The sequence below is a fragment of the Thermobia domestica genome, chromosome 2, assembly GCF_964235325.1.
Source record: "Thermobia domestica chromosome 2, izTheDome1.hap1.1, whole genome shotgun sequence".
NCBI classification, from domain to species: domain Eukaryota; kingdom Metazoa; phylum Arthropoda; class Insecta; order Zygentoma; family Lepismatidae; genus Thermobia; species Thermobia domestica.
In genome coordinates this window covers 182561900-182583359 of record NC_137455.1, presented here as the reverse complement: position 1 = coordinate 182583359, position 21460 = coordinate 182561900, and the positions used below count along the sequence as shown (strand labels likewise).

At 36.2% G+C, this 21460-nt stretch overlaps 1 protein-coding gene across 7 annotated transcripts in view; it reads right to left on the bottom strand.

The window, feature by feature from the left end:
• Nedd4 (E3 ubiquitin-protein ligase Nedd4) overlaps window positions 1-21460 on the bottom strand; it is a 123932-nt gene that overhangs the window by 66274 nt on the left and 36198 nt on the right. For 6 of the 7 annotated variants that reach the window (XM_081748175.1, XM_081748177.1, XM_081748181.1 and 3 more), the window contains exons 6-7: window positions 9915-10077; window positions 6062-6192 (exon numbers count right to left, since the gene is read on the bottom strand). In XM_081748175.1, coding sequence (XP_081604301.1) covers window positions 6062-6192; window positions 9915-10077 — 294 coding nt within the window. The remainder of the gene's footprint in view (window positions 1-6061; window positions 6193-9914; window positions 10078-21460) is intronic. The other variant, XM_081748179.1, reaches the window with a different exon arrangement.

Below are 21460 nucleotides of genomic sequence, written 5' to 3'. Positions count from 1 at the left end.
TTGTGAATAACTGCTGAAGGGACTAAACTGACGCACGACTATAACAATTAAATTAAATTCAGATTTAGATCTAAATAGTTATTATCAATGCCCAACTTTCAATACGAACCCCAACCTTCGTCTGTAGCTTATCTATTTACTTAAACGCCATAAACGCCATAACTGTTTCAACTACATCTCATGGCTTCCTTTATATTATATTATATTATATTATATTATATTATATTATATTATATTATATTATATTATATTATATTATATTATATTATATATAAAAGTCATTTCAGAGTGTTAAAGGTAAACTTAACTATACCTGAAATATATTTTTCATAATATCGTGGAAACTAAGATATGTGACTACAACAACAGTGTGTGTTTAGTACATAAATAAGCCACTGGCAAAGGAGGAAATTTATACTGAAAATTTTATCATTAACTGTTTAGACGCATTCCTGAGTTTAAACTTGTGAGTAGTTATTTCGTACTACTTAAAATCATAAGCAAGAAATCACTGCAACTATGTAAACAGGACACTACATTTCTAATTTCTGAAGTTAATTAGATTTGAAAAAGGGATCAGTTGTTATCCATAATCCAGCTGCAGGTAGAAGAGACGTAATGGAAAGCAAAGTTTTTCTTTCCTTTTAATTATTACGAAATACGCCGTTTACATTATCAAATCATGAGAATTACAACATTATATATATATATATATATATATATATATATTATTACATTAGAAAATGGTATGGAAATACACACTAAAAAGTACTTACTAAAACACTAGTACCTTTTTACCAAAACATCATGATGTAGAGGGGAAAAGTAAGCAGAAAAGAAAAATTATTGATAGAGAGAAAAGTAAAGCGTCTAAGTGCAATTCCAATATGGCGCCCACCACAACGCTTTACAACTTTTTCTGTTTATCATATTTTAATTGTATTTTTACAGTAACAGATGAAGTCTTCTACCCAATTTTCATATACTTTATTGGTGTGTGATCGTGGTTACACTAATTCATCATCTATTCTCACTTCGAGATTCCTTTGTTACAACATAATGGAAACATCTATAGTTTGCAACAGGTTAAGATATATGAGTCTGTAACACTGAGAATGCGTTACGCCGTTATTAGTGGGGTGTTACGTGGTCACCACACGTTCGAGGTGTGTTAAAGCATGCAGACGGTGATGATGCAAAATGGGTGATATCTACAAACAGTTCAAATTCAGGGTGCGTGGTTAGTTGGTGCAGGTGGATCTAAGATGTTCAGTATGTTAGGTGTGTCGCGAAGAACAGTGCCCAAGATGATGAACGAACGGCGAATGGTAATAGTGTAACAGAATCCTCAGTGACAAGGACAGAAGACAATGATGAAGCAATGGAGATGAGGGCTGTCACCGAGAACCATAGAGTGAATATAGCAAAAATGACTGTCGAACTCAATCAGCAGCGGGTACAGCATATTGCCACTATCACAATCCGACGCGAATTGCGTAACTAAACATCCGCGCCGGGGTTGCAATTTCAGAACAGCTGATGACCACCATCAAGCTTTACAGCAAAGACAATGGAGTCGAGAATACGTAGAGTGAGCGTCGATGATTCGATACATGTTTATGTATGGTGGATTCCCAAAGGAGCTTGTGTTCGGAATTGTCTCTTCCCTTGTACGAAGTATGCTGAGAGGTCTGTGATGATACGGGTTGTAGTTTCCTAGTATCCCGTGGGCTTTGTAATTACACTCACATGACATTACTGCCAGTGATTATATGAACATTTTACGTGACCGCGTGCATCCTATCGTCCTGTTTTTGTTTCCGGCAAACAACGCAATTATCCACGATGACCATGAACTAATTCACACTGCTGCAGCTGTTGACACGCGGACTCATGAACATGGGATAAACTAAAATACTTCCCCTGGCCCGTTCACTCCCCAAATCTCAACGTTATTGAACACCTGACTACAGGGTAACGGTAATCGTTTCTATTTCGATAATCATTCGTTTGTGTGTATATATATATATACATACTAGCTGAACCTGCGCTCTCTACACAGCGCATCATTCACGTATGGGCACGAATCTCCTTATTATTCCTCACATCTGTACATGTCCCTTTACAGACACAAGTGAAAGACGTCTTGATAAAAATTGGGAAGAGATACCATACAGGGGAGATTTTTTCTATTACTTTTTTCAATATCTCGCACCGTTTCACTACTTCCGGTTGGAGTTTTTAATTCATGTATGATCAGTATTTTCTTTCTTCTTGCATGCAGTATGTAATAAGCAAATACATTACACACACAATTAATTGTAATGTCAGTGATATATGGTGTTCATTGTGCAAAACACTCCAAACAATGAAGATTCAACTTAGACTGGAGAAATAGTTATCTTTCGTTTTCATTATCATTTTGCCATGAAACAAACGCCTGAGAGGTTTGCAACCCACTTATACTATTATGTGGTGTTGGAATGTATAATGTGTAGGATAAAATACTTTTTTTTTCTAATTTCAACACTTCCAGTGTATCCGTAAAAATGTAATAAACAAATAATGGTCATGTTTTTAAAATATTCAATTAGACCTGGACAATCTACATAAAATTTGCAATCGATCAGTGAAAACGTCATCTTTCTAGAGCCTGTAGTTTCCGAGATCTCATTGTCGAAAGGATTGGCCACAAACATATAAACGTCCACAAACGTACAGTTTAAAAGAACTCCAAAGATGGCAGCACAATTCATTTGCATTGATTTTGGAGAAGGTTTACTAAAATACAAAGGCTCTGAACAATAGTATTAAAACAAACTTTTTTTAAAAGGAGTATTTAAATAATTTATTTAAAGTACACATACTTTAAAATATTGTCCCTGTTAAACGTGAGATCACAAATAACCGTATATCAAAGTTTTGAAATCCGAAGTTAGAGGTTGTAGTTCAGGCGTTTTTATAGTTTTCGTACCATTTTAATAGATAGATAACGTTGATACTAGCACCATCTATTAGCGTCAGTATAAAAATAAATACAATTCATTTACTAACAAGGGTAAACACTTACCAAGTTAACCCAAGTAGTTTCTACAAAAATACCTATATTCTAGCTAACATAGTGTAATTTTATAATTTTGTAATGAATCGGAAATAAACAATTGTTTAAAAAAGAGAATGAGTCAGATCAGAAGACCATAAATTCAAATAATAAAGTCTGCTTCATTGCTTAGATGTGATGTTTTCATTATGCCTCACCGCAATCTAGTAAGATCTCAAAATATAGGTCTATACATAAATTTTTAATATTCTTTCTAGAAAAGATATTATTATATGATATAGGTATTTGAAATGAATACATTAATTATACAATTAGATGGTAGCAGGAAAAAATAAAATGTAGAACATAGTGGATTTGAACCAGGTAAAATTGATCTTTCAAATTTACAAAATAAGTGTCAAAGAAACGTGCCTTAGTAGGCTCGGATACCAAGTCAACTGTAAAATCAGAGGTTACAGTATATTTTATATAATCCATACGACCATCTTTAGCTCTTTTGTGCATTACTGACTTCGGCAAACAAAATAATATTTTGTTCTCAGTCAGCTCAGCAAAGATTAAGTAATATTTTTGGAAGATAATTTAAACATATTTTATGTAGTGACAGAGTATTTGACATTACAAACTTTGAAGTGGTGGAATGTTTGTTAGTGTATTTGAAACATATTTTATTCATATTATGTAAACATATATTAGAAAAATAAATGAATATATTGTTGTTATTCAAGTAACTGTACGTTAACTTGTTTTTAAAATATAATTTCCACAAATTACGAGCATTAACAGCAGGTGACATTTATTGTGTAAAATATAAAGAAAAATAGATGTAATTTCTTTTCTGTTATTATGATCGATGTTCTGTTTTGATAGTGATATGACATGTTTTGTAAGTCGTGATAGCAACGGAAAACATATAATATATAGAGAATCCATCTTGTGATATATACATATACAATATTTAAAAGTGTGTCAATGTTTAATTTATTGCGTACTACAATAAAAAAAGGTAATATCTAAATTAAGTGTTTAGATGGATTTTGATAAAACAGTAACCTAGATTATGTAAATATTTGGACTGAGGGCTATAACGACATATAAAATATACAAAACAAGCATTAAGCTAACTACGAACTGGTGATTTTCATAGTAATACACATTTAGTGGTCGTTATAGAGTATTGTTCTTGATCACTACTTAAGTAGCATGGTGTGCAGTTTTACAAGCTGTCGTCTACTTTATGATATTGCTTTATTTCATTTTCCTTTCTTAAAATAATACCTTAATCCATTCTAGAGTGTTATTATCATGGTGCATGTCCAAATAATCGTACGTATCAATAATATGTCTGCAAACTGCTATGCCTTAATAAGATTATTGATGCGAAAACATGAACCAACTGTAAAATAATTGTATGTATATTCACCCTAGACGATACTTGCGGGATTGGCCCCGTAGGGAACTGGCGCGAAGCGACGGTGGATATAAGTATAAACCAGGGGTAAAAGTGGATCTGAAAAGGTGGGAGGACGGTAGATAGCGGCATGACGCCAGGCCGTTCCCCCTGCCTATCTTTGCCCATTGTAATTTTTGGGGGACGCCGTACATATTTTTTCGAGTGAGGTGACGGCGTTCCCCCGCACTTTTACTCCTGGTATAAACGAAGGTGCTTTGGAAACTACAGTAGCTACTCATACTATAACTTAACTGCATTAACCTCTCTACTAAAGCCGGAAGTATGATAAATCTACTACCACTTTCGGTTTCAATATTACTTGAGAAAATATATAATGCCATATAAACAAACTCTTTGATGGGATGTACACGTAATACTATTACTTGTTACGAATTGGAAATTCCTTTAAATGACAAATTGAACTATAATTTTTCAGGCATCTTGTATCACAAACCTCAGATGTTGATAATAGTGTAGGGAAAACTAAGGCCGGGAGTTAGAATCTTAGAAAATCTCTAATTATACTGTCATACTCTCATTCAAGAATACGCGTTTTCCACTTTGAAAAAAGAAAAGAACACGAAAAACTCTTTTCATTCAAAAATACCTAAAATTTCATTTTTAGGAGGGCCAATTTCCAGAATGATCCGGGAAAGGGACCTTCTATAGGTCTAAGTGGTATCCATAGCCGGTCTTACTTACAAAAGGATATCTACTGATTAAAAAAAAATCTGTATCGAAATATTCCTGAGGATTGGCATTTTTTGCTTGTCTCATAGAAGGTATTATTCTCATAATACTAATGTAGAAATAATAAAACAATGTTTTCTTCAAATGCACTTTTTCTTCAATTTTTGCAATTATACTCAACATGACAATTATTTTACTACTACAAATATCTACACATGCATTTTATTGTTGTCACGTTAAACAAGTTAGTAACACGAGACTTGCTTTTGTATCAATCCGCTGCGTAAGTTGTGTAACACACACACACACATACATATAAATTACTCTAGTTGTGACTTTTCTTAGACCATGATATAACGCTAACAATGCTAAGAGATGGCGTTAGTATCAACGTCTATCAGACTAAAGAAAAGTACGAGCAGTGACAGACTATTCTGCAATTAAGAAAGGATTAGCCAATGAAAAACGCTGAAACAGACAAGCCAATCAGCATGTTCGTTATTATCACCAGTTACCCTCAATATTATTCTTTGAAATATATCATATAATTTCCATTTACTATGTGCCTGTCAGCTATAACTCTATCTGGCGATAATCGATGTAATTACGTGAAGAATTCGTACAGTAACTGCTAATGTTTCAAACTTAGTCTACAATGTTGCTATATTGAACATTTTCAGTTCTCCGTAACGGCTGAAGGGTATTTCGTCATATAGCATTTTCGTTTCGTTTTGACCTGTAGAATAGTGTTCTGTCGTCCGCGGGCGCCATTTTTAGAACACCCGATATATATACAGTTTCAACTATAAAAAACTCCTTCTGAATTATATTCTATAAACATTTCCAATATTTCTTACTTTATAGTTGGTCTCTCCCATTGTGTAGATCGTGCAATATGGTTGACGTAATAAGTTCGACCATTGGCATCTTGTCTCTCCTCCCAGCCAGCAGGTAAAGGAGGCAAATGATCTTGATCTTGTACAAATACCTGTGAAAAAAAAAATCGTCGAAGATATAAGACCTAAAATTTACAGAAAATAAATGCTTCCAAATTAAGTTGTAAATTTATTTAAAAAAAAAAAAAAAAAAAAAATGTTACAGTAAAGAGTAACAACTTTACCACTATTTAAAGTGACGGTAATGAAATGTTCAACTTTCTGAACCATCTTGCTGAACTAGCATTTCTCGCTCGAAAAGTACGATATGGAAGGTACTTTAAAAAAAATAAATAAATAAAATTAAGAAAATAATTTTGTGACGTCAGATCATAAATAATCAAACACGTTGATTATTTTATTAATTATTATTATTATTATTATTATTATTATTATTATTATTATTATTATTATTATTATTATTATTATTATCGCCTAACTGCAAGAAGCTGTGATTTGAGAAGGTAACTTTCTTCATCAGATACTAACTAATCAAAATAGTTACTTTGCTAAGTTATCTAACTGCACGAAACTACCTTTCTCATCCTCTTTTTTTTTTTTCATCACTAGGAAATGGCTGTAGCGAACAACAGATTGCAAACTGTATTACAAATTTAAATCACGACGCTGGTAAACAACAGTTGCTTTTATAATGTACTAGCATCAATTACCGGCTTCGCTGGGTTAAATTAAGAAAAAATAGTAATATGTTTCGTTAGTCAGTCACTTTTTACTATTACTAAAGCGCTCCTAGATATTGGTCATTTTCGATGATTTTTATATATCCCCTCTCCTCTCTATGTTGCGGGCCACGGCATCGAAAGTGTAATTGTTTATCTCACCGACCCCGAAAAGTATGAATTCGACACTGATATATATCCCCCTCCGCTCCCACAATTTTTGCGGGGCTCAATTTGGATTTAAATGGCATCAGAAGTGTCACTGTTAATCTCAGCGGCCTCATCAACTATAGATTCGACACTAATATCGGTCATTTTCGATTATTTGTAAATCTCTTTCAGCTCCTTTAAGTTACATCGTCAAAGTGATATGACAAAAATCATCTCATGTTCGAACTTAATCTAGAGATCGAGATCGGTCCGGTGGTTCAAGAGTTATTAAGTTTTATTTATTTTTATATATCTCCCCCTCCTACCTCCTCCCCTAAGTTCTATCGTCAAATTGAATAGATAAATACCATCCCAGGTCCGAACCTCATCTATGTTGAAAATTTGATCGAGATTGGTCAGGTGTTTAAGAGTGAAGTCACATAGACAGTCACTTTCATTTGTATCTTTTTTTTTTTTTTTAAATAAATCTCCGCCTCCCTCTCCCCCTCCCCTACGTTGCACCGTCCAAGTTAAATGATAAAAATTATCCCAAACCCGAACGTCATCTATATTGAAAATTTGATCGAGACCGGTTGGGTGATTCAAGAGTTATTAAGTTTTATTTATTTTTATATATTTGTCCCCTCCCCCCTAAGGTCTACCGTCAAAGTGATATGATAAAAACCACCCCAGGTCCGAACTTTATCCATATTGAAAATTTGATTAACATCAGTCCTGCGGTTAATGAGTGAAGAAGTCACAAAGACGGTCACTTTTATTTTTATTCTTTTTACATATATATCTCCTCCTCCCCTCCCCTAGGATCCACCTTACCTTACCATACAGCTCTACAGCCCTGGGTGGGCTTTGGCTTCCTTTACCAGGCGCCTCTATTCTTCTCTATTCTTTGCTTTTCCTTTCCAATTCTTAACTTTCATTATTCTCAGATCCTTGTTTACATCCTCGTACCATCTTTGCTTTGGTCTACCTCTTCTTCTCGTGGAAAATATCTTTTTATGTAATATCTTCTTTGCTAGTCGTCCTTCTTCCATTCTTTCTACGTGTCCCGTCCATCGCAGCCGTTGCGCTTTTATAAACCGTACAATATCTTCTCCTCTTAAGATGTCTTCTATTTCTTTGTTGGTTCTGCTTCTCCATTCGTTTTCTCTGATTGGCCCGAAAATCTTTCTAATTATTTTCCTTTCGAATATTCGTAGCTTTTCTTCGTTCTCTTTAGATAACGTCCATACTTCTGCGCTGTAAGTGACTATCGGTCTAATTGTCGTTTTGTAAATCTTCATCTTTGTTTGCCTGCCAATGCTTTTGTTTTTGAGTATTTGTGCATTAGCATAATACGCCTTGTTTCCTGCTAGAATTCTTTCTTTGATTGTAGTTGTCATGTTGTTCCTGTTATCTAATGTCATTCCTAAATATCTAAATCTGTCTACTTCTTCAAATTTCTATTACAAACCTTCCCTTTCTTCTCTTATTTTTATCTGATGTTATGTGCATGTATTTGTTTTTTCAATGTTTACTTGCAGACCCAGTGGATTCGTAAGTTACTCTAGTTCATTGTAAAGCTTCCTCAGTTTATATTCCGTTCTCGTCAAGATGGCGATGTCATCTGCATAGGCGCATATTTGGCTGGTTTTATTGATAATTGTGCCCCTTTTATCTATTTCTCGTATTGCAATATGCAAGGCTATTATGAATAAAGTTGTCGACAGCCCGTCTCCCTGTTTTACTCCCTTTTTGTATTCGAATTCTTCTCCTACTCTGTGCCCTACTTTTACTTTTGCTGTAGTTTGTGTTAGGATTATTTTAACTAAGTTGCTCACTTTTGGGGGGATCTTGAAGTGTTCTAGTCCCTGTAGAAGACCATTTCTATCTATACTGTCGAATGCTTGTTTGTAGTCTATGAACAGAATGTGTATATCTACCCTAGGATCCACCGTAAAAGTGAAATAACGAAAGCATCCCAGGCCCGAACCTTATCTATGTTGGAAGTTTGATCAAGATAGGTCTGGTGACTCAAGAGTTATTAAGATTCATTTATTTTTATAGATTTCTCCCCTCCCCCTCCTCTAAGTTCTACCGTTAAAGTGATATGATTAAAAAAAAAAAGTCCGAACCTCATGTATGTTGAAAATTTTTTTAAGATCGGTCGGGTGGTTTAAGCGTGATGAAATCACAAAGACAGTCACTTTTATTTTTACTTATATCTCCTCCTCCCTCTCCCTTTCGTTGCATTGTATAAGTAAAATGAAGAAAACATCCCAGGCCCGAACCTTATCTATGTTGAAAGTTTGATCGAGATCGGTCGGGTGCTTCGAGTTAAGTTTTATTTATTTTAATATATTTTCCCTCCTCCCCTCCCCCTCCCATACGATCTACTGTCGATATGAAATGATAAAAAAAACTTCCCAGGTTTGAACTTCATATATGTTGAAAATTTGATTGAGATCGATCGAATGGTTGAAAAGCAATTAATTTACGAACATAGTCAGTTTTATTTTTATATTTATTGATTTTTGTATATCTCCCCCTCCAACTCCTTCCCTACGTTGCTCCGTCAAAGTGAAACGATAAAAATCATTCCAGTCCCGAACCTCATCTACATTGAAAATTTGATCAAGATCGGTCGGGTGGTTCAAGAGTTATTAAGTTTTATTTATTTTTTCCTATGCCCCCCTCCTCCCCCTTCCCTAAGTTGTACCATCAAAGTAAGTAGCTAAAAACACTCCCAGGCCAGAACCGTATCTACGTTGAAAATTTGATCGAGATCGGTCGGGCAGTTCAAGAGATTAAGAATTACAAACATAGTCACTTTCAATTTTATAATATAGAATAGATTCCACGCGCAGTAACACGTTTAATAGATCTTTACTTTTAAAATAATAAATACAACTTATTTAGTGCCACAAAGCAAATTTAACATTACTTACGGTCGCAGGTGCCTCTACATGTTGCTGGGTCATTTCGCCATCAATCATTTCCCACCCTGGCTCATGCTCTGGTTGCGGAACTTCATCTTCCTCATGCACATATGGTTGATCTCGTAAGTATGCATGATATAACTCCAGATGACCTTTCACTCTTGACCTAGCACTAGAAAAATAGAACAAATCATCTCTTAATAATAGAGACTTAACCTATAACTAAATTTCCCGTTCAAACCTGAGCACGTGTTTTTATCTGGATCTATTTAAAAGGTCAGCAGAAAACGAAGATAATTTCTAACGCCATGAATATACTGTTCACATAAACACGTTTTGCTGAAGGACACTTAAAACTCGCAAAACTAAAAACATGAGTATACTCCGAATGCGATTTTAGGTTGAGTTAAGCATCCTGTATTCCTATTAGTCCAGACAAATTAGGAAAAATGGGGGAAATAATTTATAAAGTTTTGAAACTTTGGGAAAATACTCCTAAGGGTGTAGCTGTAAGAAATAGAAAAGTTCCCACCTGTAGGGGGGTGCGACCCCCTCCAAAAGACAATTTTTTATCTTTTCTTCCATTTTTACGCAAAACGGTTTATTTTTCGGGGAAAACTGTTATTACAAAAAATATTCGTTGTAAAATTCTGCATAAAAAAGGTCCTATGCATGTTTTTCGTGAGACGAACCGTTTTCGAGATATTTTAGTTAACCTTTCGATACACTTCCAACTTTCCCTACGTATTTACACTTTGGGGGTCAATTTGACCCCCTATTACTTTTATAGAATAAACTCAAAAGATGGCGGGCCTACTTAGATATGAGACTTTAGATTGCTTTCTGACTCTTTTAACTAGTTTTCATTTTTGTACAAGGGATTACATCTTCGCTTTACTGTAATAATTATTTAAAACCGAAACAATAACTTTTATGAAGGCAATTTATTTATCTTAGTACATTTTACATTTCTTATTTTAGATAAAGTGTGCATATTAGTAATGAATTTTGTGACTACAAAACATAACAAATAACTCCAAAATTGTTTTTAAAGACACAGTAGGCCTATGAAATAGTTTTGTACAAGGGTATATTTTCAAACTACGAAATCTCTTAAATATTATACATCAGTTTGCTCAGGAATTCAGCAATTTGAATGCTACTTGGACATTTGTTTCAGGTTACACACAGTTTTCATACAATGAGCAAGCGTGAAATAGACAAACGTACACCGAATTATTTCTTAAAAATATACTATAAATAATAATTATGTACAAGGGTATATTTTTCAAACTACGAAATCTCTTAAATATTATACATCAGTTTGCTCAGAAAACCAACAATATGAATGTTTGCTTGGAAATTTGTTTGAAGTTACACACTGTTTTCACACAATGAGCGAGTGTGAATTGGGCAAACGTACTTTTGGCATTTGAAGCACACCGTCGAGGTTTTCTTATCTTCTGAATGTGGACACATCGAATACCTTTTCCTTTTTCCTGATTGGTCATTTTGCTGCGAAGACACTGTCACATCGCATCTTTCTACTGGCGCGCATTTGCATGAAAGGTTTCACCATTTCGTCTACAAGATCTTTCAAGAAAATCTACGACGATGAGTAACGTTTACATTGTAACCAGGGTTGACGCTTGTATATAGAATAAATGCATTTAATGCTGCTACGTCTAACATATTGAAAAACAATACCATCGGCCATCGCTTAGTCTGACGCTTTGTTGTATACGTTCTTACAAATTTATCCATTGTATCAACACCTCCTTTAGTTTTATTGTAGAATGTAATGATTTCGGGCTTTTGTTTCTCACTTTCTGAATCAATCGTAGGACTATGATGCATTGATGACAAAATAACCACACTTCTATTTTTGGGGGGAACATAACTAACCATTGTCACATCATGAATAAACGCAAATTGAGAGGAATGTTTTGCACGTGATTTACTTGCTAACATGATGGGAGGCACCTCCTTTCTGTGTTCCCTCATTGTACCCACTAGATAAATGTTACTGGCTAGCAACTGCTGAGCCAGAGCCAAACTTGTAAAGTAATTATCTGTTGTTACATTTCGACCTGGATGAGATTTCAGAATGCTACTAGTCAGTTCCATGACAACACTATTGGACAAATTAGTTTGTGGAGGTAAGCCTGGTTTTCTGCCTGTGTACACAATTCCCTTGTAAGCATATCCTGAATTAGAAGCACATACCCAAAATATTTTAATGCGGTACTTTCCAGGCTTTTGTGGAATGTATTGAATGAATTGACATCTACCCCTATATGACACCAATTGCTCATCAATTGTAAGATACACCTCTGGTACCATAGCCCTTGTACAGTTTCTTATAAATATGTCCCACACAAAACTGATTGGTGCAAGGCGATCTGTCTGTAATCTTGCTGTCCTAGTACGTTTATCATCAAACCGTAAAACACGAAGTATATTCAAGAAACGGTTTACAGACATTGCTGCTCTGTACGTTGGGTTTGAATGTCGATCAAGAAATATTTCTTTTACAGGTACGTCCCAATTTTTCTCAAGACCGGCAAGCAAAAGCAAACCTATAAAAGCAGTTAGTTCAATAGCATCAATTTCTTTGCAGCTAATTCTTTTTTCTCTTGCAATACGTTTACTCTTTAAGTTTGTACACAATATTATCTCGTCGAGCAGGTCAGGAGTAATGAACATATCCAATGCAGATTTCGGCGATGAAGCGGTAACATTTCTAGCTGGTCCTGGGACACTCTTTACCACATTACATTTACGCGTTTGTGAAGTCTGACGGATTTTTGTTACAAACTATACCATCTTTGGATATGAAATTTCTATCTTGTGTAACTGAATTCTTCATTCCAATCCGAAAGGCAAGTGGCGTATCGTCATCTGTGTCAGTTCCAGTACTTGATTCTTCTCCACAATAATCACTTCTGTTCCAAGAATATGAACCAATTTCCTGTGCCACGTCCTCAGTCTCACTAGTCATCCTCACTATTGCTAAGTAACAGTTCGTCCACTATTTCCTTCTCTGTAAGTCCACTCATTTTTTCGATAAACACTGCACAAGATATGTGTTCTAAGAATTATGAGTGATATAAGATAAAGAATCTGCATTACTCGACGATTGACCACAGCACACCCTTGAAAGCAAAACTTTTCTTCTTCTTCTATATTTTACTGTAGTAATATCATCGTATACCATCCGACATATTGTGCCTATACGCGCAAATCTTGCAGAGTACAACTTCTGATATGTCATATAAATTAGGGGTCAAATTGACCCCCAAAGTGTAAACTCAAGGTAAACGGAGAAAACAAGCTCTACCCTCCCCCATTTTAAAATAATCAAAAACTGAGTGTGGGAAATAATTGACAAAATACGTTTATAAGATGTCACAAAAAAACATTATGAAAGAATAAAACATAATCAAATAGCTCAAGAAGAAAGGAGGCAGGAGGTCAATTTGACCCCTATAATGTATCTAAGGGTTAAAAGAAGATTAAAATTGTATTAAAGTATGAATCAAAGCAGAAATGCAACAATGGAAAGGAACAGGTGTAAGATTGCAAGTCTCCCCTCCCAACCCGTTCGTTCACTCACCGTTCCTCCTCACCACACCCTACGAATTAAAGCGTGATAGAATTCTAGTGGGAATGCATTTGTTCCTGTTGGCAACACTGCTCCTGTCTCCTTTGTTTACCAGTTTCCAGTTAAACTGTGTGTGTTTATGTCGTGTGCTTATGCAATGCAATCTGTGTGGGACAGTTAATTCTATTGTTCTCTTCGTTGTGTTTGTTTATTCTATACAATAATGTGGGAACCTACCACTTGTTTTATTTGCACTAAATCTCTGTCAGAAGGTGAAACGTCAAAAGTACCAAGGGATTGGAAAATTTGATACGTGTCAGCAAGGAAAGGAAGGATGAGGCTCATACAATGTTATAAAGTGTGCAAATGATTGAAGTATTACGAGAATATATTAAGCAGCGTAATATTGAAAAACACTGTCTATTAAAATTCCAAAATGAAATTTCGTGACTTTTTCGTTACCAAATCATAAAATTTTCTAACATTTTCAAGAGCGAATTTGGGTGCGAATTAGGCCGAATTTTCATCAATGTGATACAAACGTATTTTGCTTGCGATTTGGTAGCGTCTAAAACCGACCATAGACATTTTTGGTGGTGAATTTTAACGTTATATAGAACAATTTTTTTCAATCTGTATCGTGACCCAAAAGCTAAATTTCGTGACTTTCATGACAGTTTTCTGATTTCGTAACTTTTTCGTGACATTCGTGACCGACAGACACCCTGTAAAAGTTTAAGATCGAATTCATCTCCTGTATTCAATTTCAAAGAAGGATGTTTCATATGTGCTGAAAAATGTGACTTAGAGGCAGAAAGGAAAAAACAATCGCAGAAACGTCGAGGAATGTACGAGGTTTGCTCTTTAACCCTCAAGGACACACTGCTTGAGAAAGTAGAGCAACCTAATAATGATTTGGGTAGAAAGGTTGCTGAACGCATCAAAAGTGTTTTGTGTTTGGTAGCTGCAGAAGCTCGGTACCATCAAGACTGTTATGCCATTTTGTGTCCAACCCCTCATCTGTTCAAAAAAAGAGGCCGCCCTCATGACACCAACTTTGATGCTGCTTTCCAAGAACTGTGCCATTATATAGATACGTCAGAGGAATGTCAATTTTCACTACTCGATTTGCTGCAGAAAATTAATGAAGGTATTTCAGAAGTGGATACAATGACAATAAAAACGCTATTTAAAAAAAAAATCGACTGAAAATTACGGTGATGGGAGTCCTCTTTGCTACAATGCCAAAAAATCCCCCGTTGTTTGCTTTCGTGGCAGTGGTTACAAACTGTTGAACCAATGGTACCATGAACGAGCCGCCAGTGAAAAAGATTAGCGAATGAGAATAGTGAAAGCAGCTGCAACTATCATCCGTGAAGATATTCGAATGACTTCCTTACAGTACTATCGATTACCCAGACATCATTGCCTTCATGAACAATGTTGAAATTATGGTTTCTGAAAGTTTACAAGAATTTTTGAAATGTGTGGTTGAGGACAAAAAGAAAGGCAGTGAACAATCCTCTACTAGAAAGTGTACAGCAATATCCCACGCGGTTGTGTCAGCCACAAGACCTCGCTCGTTCATTTCCCCACTGCAACTTGGTCTTGGAGTGTATTTGTATCGCAAGGTAGGATCAAGAAACATTGTTGAAATTGTCTCTAGTATGGGTTTTTGTTCTACCTACAGTAGTGTGGCTTTATTTGGGGCTTCTGCTGCTCAGTCTTGGAAACCACGCATTTCAGAGGATTTGTTTTCACAGTTCTCCTTCGATAATGCGGACTTCAACATTGCAACAATGACGGGTAAAAATACATTCCATGCTATGGGTGGAATCAGGTGTATTACTCCTGGTACAGGTGTAGAAAATCAGAAAATAACAAAAGTGTCTGTCATGTCCAGAAAATCGGTATACTAACATTCCGATAGCAGGATAGGGTTGGAATTGAAAAGGTTGCTTTGCGAAGTGTCTACACAGAGGGAACACTCACTAAAGCTTCAGTACCCTCCAATCATGATTTCGTTTGGCTTTTGGGGAAGTTTTTTCAACAACCTTCCATTCCTGTATGGCAGGGTTTCATGGAGAAAATCACAGCCAGTGAACCTTACACTCAATCTCAGGGTTAGGGCTTCCATTCATCAACAACCCACCAACAGATTATAAAACCATACTAACTACCTTAACTTATGCTGTCACAGAGAACAAAATAACCATGCAACAAACCATTTTCGTAACGTTTGATCAACCGCTGTACATAAAAGCTCAAGATGTTGTTGCAGTGGAAACTAATAGTGGGAATGAACTGTTCTGTAATGTAGTCATTCGATTAGGAGGCTTTCACTTGATAATGTCTTTTCTGGGAGCAATAGGCTACCTAATGAAAGACAGTGGACTTTCTCAGTTGTTCGAGACTGTGTATGCCCCTGCTTCTGTTCCTCATATGCTTTCTGGTCATGCATACGCAAGAGCAATTCAGGCTCACTGCGCAGCATTAAGCGCCCTTTCCACCATAATAATGGAAGAAATGTCAATCATGGAGGAGAAGAAGAATCATATTCAATATTGTCTTCCTAACTTCAGTGGAAACGGTCCATCCTTCTGCGATTTGGAAAAAGACCAAGTTATAGAAAAGCTAAGAAAACAATTTATTGACACAATGGATGGTATAAAACAAAGAGGTAAAACGTCACAGTTGTGGATGAAGTACTGCGAGCTTGTCATCCTCGCATTGCATTTCATCCAGGCAGAACGGGTGGGTAATTGGAACTCCATACACAGTGTGTAAGAACTATGCTTCCAATCTTCCATGCAACTGGACATTTTCCCTATGCTAAGGCCTGCCAGTTGTACCTCCAGGACATAGTTAGTTAGGTAAGTTAAAAGAAACCATGAAACCCGAGGAGTTTGATAAATTTATCAAGAAAGGTTTTTTCACTGTTCGATGCTCCGATAAAATTGGTACGGAGTATAGACCGACATGGTAATCGAACAAACCCTTATGAAGAACTTGAAGAGTGTTGGGGGTGTTTCACACAGAAGAGGTTTCACTGACTGTGTTGAACAGATGGATTTGTGTTTTGCCAATAGCCCATCATATATGTGAAGCAATAGAACAGTTCTGCAATGTACATTCTGTACCCAGTGATCAACATGTTGAATTGAAAAGTGGAAGGATAGCAATTGATGAGAAAATTCGCAAAACATTTTGTCTCTGGTTGCAACAGCACTCTCCATTTGTGTACAAGGAACAATTATATTCAGTAGCATCTGGATTGCTTGCTTCTGAGGACGCAAACTGCTACAGAGCTGTGTCAGTTGGTGAACAAGCACTTCAAAGAATAGGAACTGCCTTGAAGAAGTTTGGTTCTCTGAAACTTAAGCGTTCCACCATGGCTAAGCCAATGTCAACGTCAACCAGTTCTGTCAGAGTTGATTAAGATGTCATTGAAGTTGATACCACTCAATTATTTCAGAGAATATTGTGCACGATTTATTCACCAGATGATTTGAAAGATTGTTTTTTATATGAACTTTCTAGTGTACCTATGTCACTATTTGATAGCAGTGAGTTCATGAGAAAAAACAAAAAATCTTCACTGTGCAATCTTTTCAATCAAGTACCTGAACAAAATGTTAACAATAATGAAGAAATATATTTTGTTATAGACGGAGGGTTTCTCATCCACCATGTCGTGTGGCCCACACATGGAACATTTGGTGACATTTATGCAACCACCGTGTCTTATATAAAGATAATGTTGCGATTGTGCCTGACGGATATTCTGAAAGTTCACTGAACATAACTGTTGAACGACAAAGACGATTAATGAAGTGAACGTCACGAGGCATGTTCTTTAATGAAGATACAAAGTGTGTTGAATCTCAGACCTGTTTTCTGGGTAACCTCAATAATAAAGAAAAGTTTGCTGCACAGCTTGCACTAAAACTGGAGAGTGTTGGCAGCATTGAAACCAGTATTGCGAAAGATGATACAGATGTTGAAATTGTTGGAAAAGCAATAAATGCATCACAATTAAAACGGCAAGTTGTTATTGTCGGCGAAGATGTTGATCTTCTCACATTACTCATAGCTCTTGCTCCAGAAGACAAAGACATTCTCATGATGAAGGAAGGTAAAGGAAACGTCAAAACTAGGTGTTACAGTTCCATAGCTATACGTAATTCCTCACTCATCCATGACTGCAATACATCGATCCTGTTCCTCCATGCAGTAAGTGGTTGTGATACCATCTCAGCTATGTTTTCGAAAGGGAAGTTGCAGACTGTCCAATTATTTAACCGATCCCAGCATCTTCATGACATTCCCCAAGTATTCAATGATCCAAGCTCAACTCTTGAGGCCACTGAGAAAGCAGGAGAAATATTTATCCTCTCTCTGTGTGTACACCAAAAGAGGAGAAACTACTGTTAATAAAACATTGAATGATCACAGATTTCACTGTTTTAATGTACTTGTGGATCAGGCAAGCAATGCTGTCATACTTTCACGCTTGCCACCCACTATTGATGCAGCCTACCTCCATTCTTATCGCGTATATCTGCAAATCCAGATGTGGTTGGGGAACGGATTGGACCCCAGAATATGGGGATGGAGGGAATCAAACTCATCCCCTCTCCAATTCCCATGAAACGAGCACCAGCTTCTGGAAAGATATTACTTGTAATCTTATGCGGCTGCACTCAAGGTTGCGGAAGAAAATGCAAGTGTGTGAAGGCTAACTTACGATGCACAGCAATGTGTAAAAGCTGTTGAGGTCAAAGCTGCGCTAATGCGACTCCCATTGACTTCACGGAAGATTTCGAGGAAGACTTTCCATAAATAGTGACGATTGCAAATTAGTTAAGGTATATAACATTGAACACATAAATTGTATTGTAAATTCTATTGAAGCAATAAATGACAGCTCCAAATGAGTTTCACATTTTGGCTTTCACGAAAAACATGCATAGGACCTTTTTGATGCAGAATTGTCTTTTGGAGGGGGTAAAAAAATTGTCTTTTGGAGGGGGAGGGAGGTCGCGCCCCCTTACGGGTGGGAACTTTTCTGTTTCTTACAGCTACACCTTTTAGGAGTACTTTCCCAAAGTTTCAAAACTTTATAATCCCCCCCATTTGCTACTTTTTTGACTAATTTGCCTGGACTATATGATATACACCTATTTAACAGGCACATTTACAAGTTTCACACAGGACACACTTCTTATGTTCATATATACATTTACAAATTTTATTCTGATAAATATGCTTTTACTACCTGCTAGTATCAGAACAATATATATTATCTTGACCAAACACAGTATCAAAATACAATCTAAAGCAAACTAACAAGTATCAATATGAAAGGAGGTCAGTTCTATCAACCAATAAAATTATTCCTTTCATTTTTACAATTTCTAAATTTTTAATTAACACAAACCCCAACTTTCATTAATCAAACTTTCATTAAGAAAAAAAAAAAAAACTTTTAATTAGACACATCTGTATTATCTTGTCCCCACATCTTATACCACACTTTATGTAGTGTCTAACTTTTTTTTCTTTTTATCTTATCTTGTTCCACAAAAACTGTAATTAGTCCACTAATCTAATTCATTAATCTACCTTCTCTTCGTATCTGCTGTGCCCTTTTCGCCTGCTTATAACACTTCTTTCCCTTCCATTTAATATAAAATATAATACACAATTTTCAGCTAATGTGGAACATTCTTAGTTTTCTCATTTAGTGTAATATATAACAGCTAAGTTAGTTCGTAGGTAGGTAGATCGGTATAGCTATTTATCTACCAGGTTAGCTACAGGTTCTGATAAAATTTCCTGGTTTTTCTTTGAGTCTTCATAAGAATTCCATGACTATATGAATTTTTTGAGATCAGCCTCCATACATAGATGAACAGTTTAGCCTACTGCTTTTACACTCACAATTTCTTTTACATAAAATTTTACAGTTGCTCGTAACTAGCTTCAGAAGGCTTTCAGGAACAGAGTTTGTTCAAGTGTTGTAAAAGTGTTGTACAAGTTTGTTGTTTCGTACTTTCCAACCCCATTCTGTAGGAGGTAGTTCAACATGTTTCTACTGTTGCACTTGTAAATAAACACGCAAGAAATGCTGATGTGCTGCACCTGAGGTTGGAGGAAGCACTGCAAGGTTGAAGTCCGCATCGATTCTCTGCTTGGCAACGGTCCTCAAATAAATATGATATCTTGCTGTACCAAGGTTTGTTTCTACCGTTGGACCTACAACAGCTACTTCCATGGCTTTTGCTACAATAAATATATCTGCGTCAGTAACTGGTTGATACATATGACACCGAGCGGCTGTCACATGACGTTTTAAAATATTTATGAACATTGCTTTGTTGATGTGATTTGAGAGGAAATCCTCTTGAGACATGGAAATCTCAACATCATCTTCGACATTTACCTCAACAGAAGTACATAACTTTGTTCTTCATGACTGGGTCACATCTTTTATGCTGGGTCCTTCTTCATAACCATCATATGTGGCAACTTCCGTAATGCTCCATAATGTATGTCACATATTGCTTGCAGATATTTCTGTAAGTAGCTGGTCGTTACCAAATAACTACTGTCAATTGTATACATTGCATTGCTTGGGATAGAAAAATCGCTAGACATTGCATTAACAATTTGAAGAAGAGATTATCTATTGCCCTTTCTCATCGAGACATCGTCAAACAGTGATGGTGGTTGTGCTGCCAGTTCATAAGACAAAAAAGTTTTCCAGATTTTTTTCACTACGCACAATGCACGACATTCAGTGAAAAAACTGGTTTGAATTAACTACAATGTCTTCGTTGTTTATTTGGACAACTTTGTTCACTGTAGTCAACGACATGATCACATTTTTTCGCCGGAAATGAACTTCGTTGAAGAGCTTACCAACATTATTTTTGAGAGAAGAAAGTCAAATTTCGTTAGCTCGATCGCAATTTATGCAGTTGTCACGAATAATTCCGCTAGAAAGGGACACAAGCTCAGCTGAAGCTTTCTTGAAAAGGTGGTGGGCACGAAGCTTGTTTGTATCTGTTATGTCTCGCTCCTCTCTTGACAATCTTAGATCGATGTGATGTTCTGAAGATGTACTATGAACTCCGGTGGCTTCTTCAATAGCCTCTACTACTCTAGATTTACTGCCATTGTGTGCACCCGATTTGCAAGTGTAGATGTGGGCATACCACGATCATGAGTCAATCTTCCTACGCTCTTCATTGAACGCATAGATACCTGATTTTTATGGTCATACAGTACAGACACCAACCCAAAATTTGTTTGATAGGCGAACTGTAATGAAACCGCGTGCACATTTTTATTTATTTATTTTCTGCTCCAGAGTAAGCATTTCTTGAACATAAACATGTGCACTCTTTGCATAATTTTATCGGTCACCGGCACGAAAATACGGCAACATTTGTTGTACACTGTAAAGATGTAGCCGCCAATCATTACAGCGCTTAGCTCGAATGAAAAAAACATAATTTTCACCACGTTTATGTACTGAATCCATAGTTTAGCTGTTCGTCCCCCTTTCGCTTCAGCGTCTTTCATTCTTTCTTTTAGTAGATCGGTACTTGTTCTGAAAACTTGGAATTCAGCAAGACTTTGTACATTAGCTGTGCCATTCAAAACTGAAGTGTAACATCTCTCAAACTTTGAACAAAATTATTATCTTCAGTGCTTTCTTCAAGAAGAAGAGTAGCTAAAGCTTGAAGGGTCAACAAATGAGCACGAACAGATCTGGAGTATGCTCGCCCACTTACACTGTATACACTATCTGCCGCAAAACTTCCAATCCACTATCGCTCATAATTATACCAACAGAGCCCAGATAAGAGATCAAAAGGTGGAATCCATCAAGTTGTACAACAACATATTTAGGAGGGCTTTCTGGAGGAACAGCTATATCCAG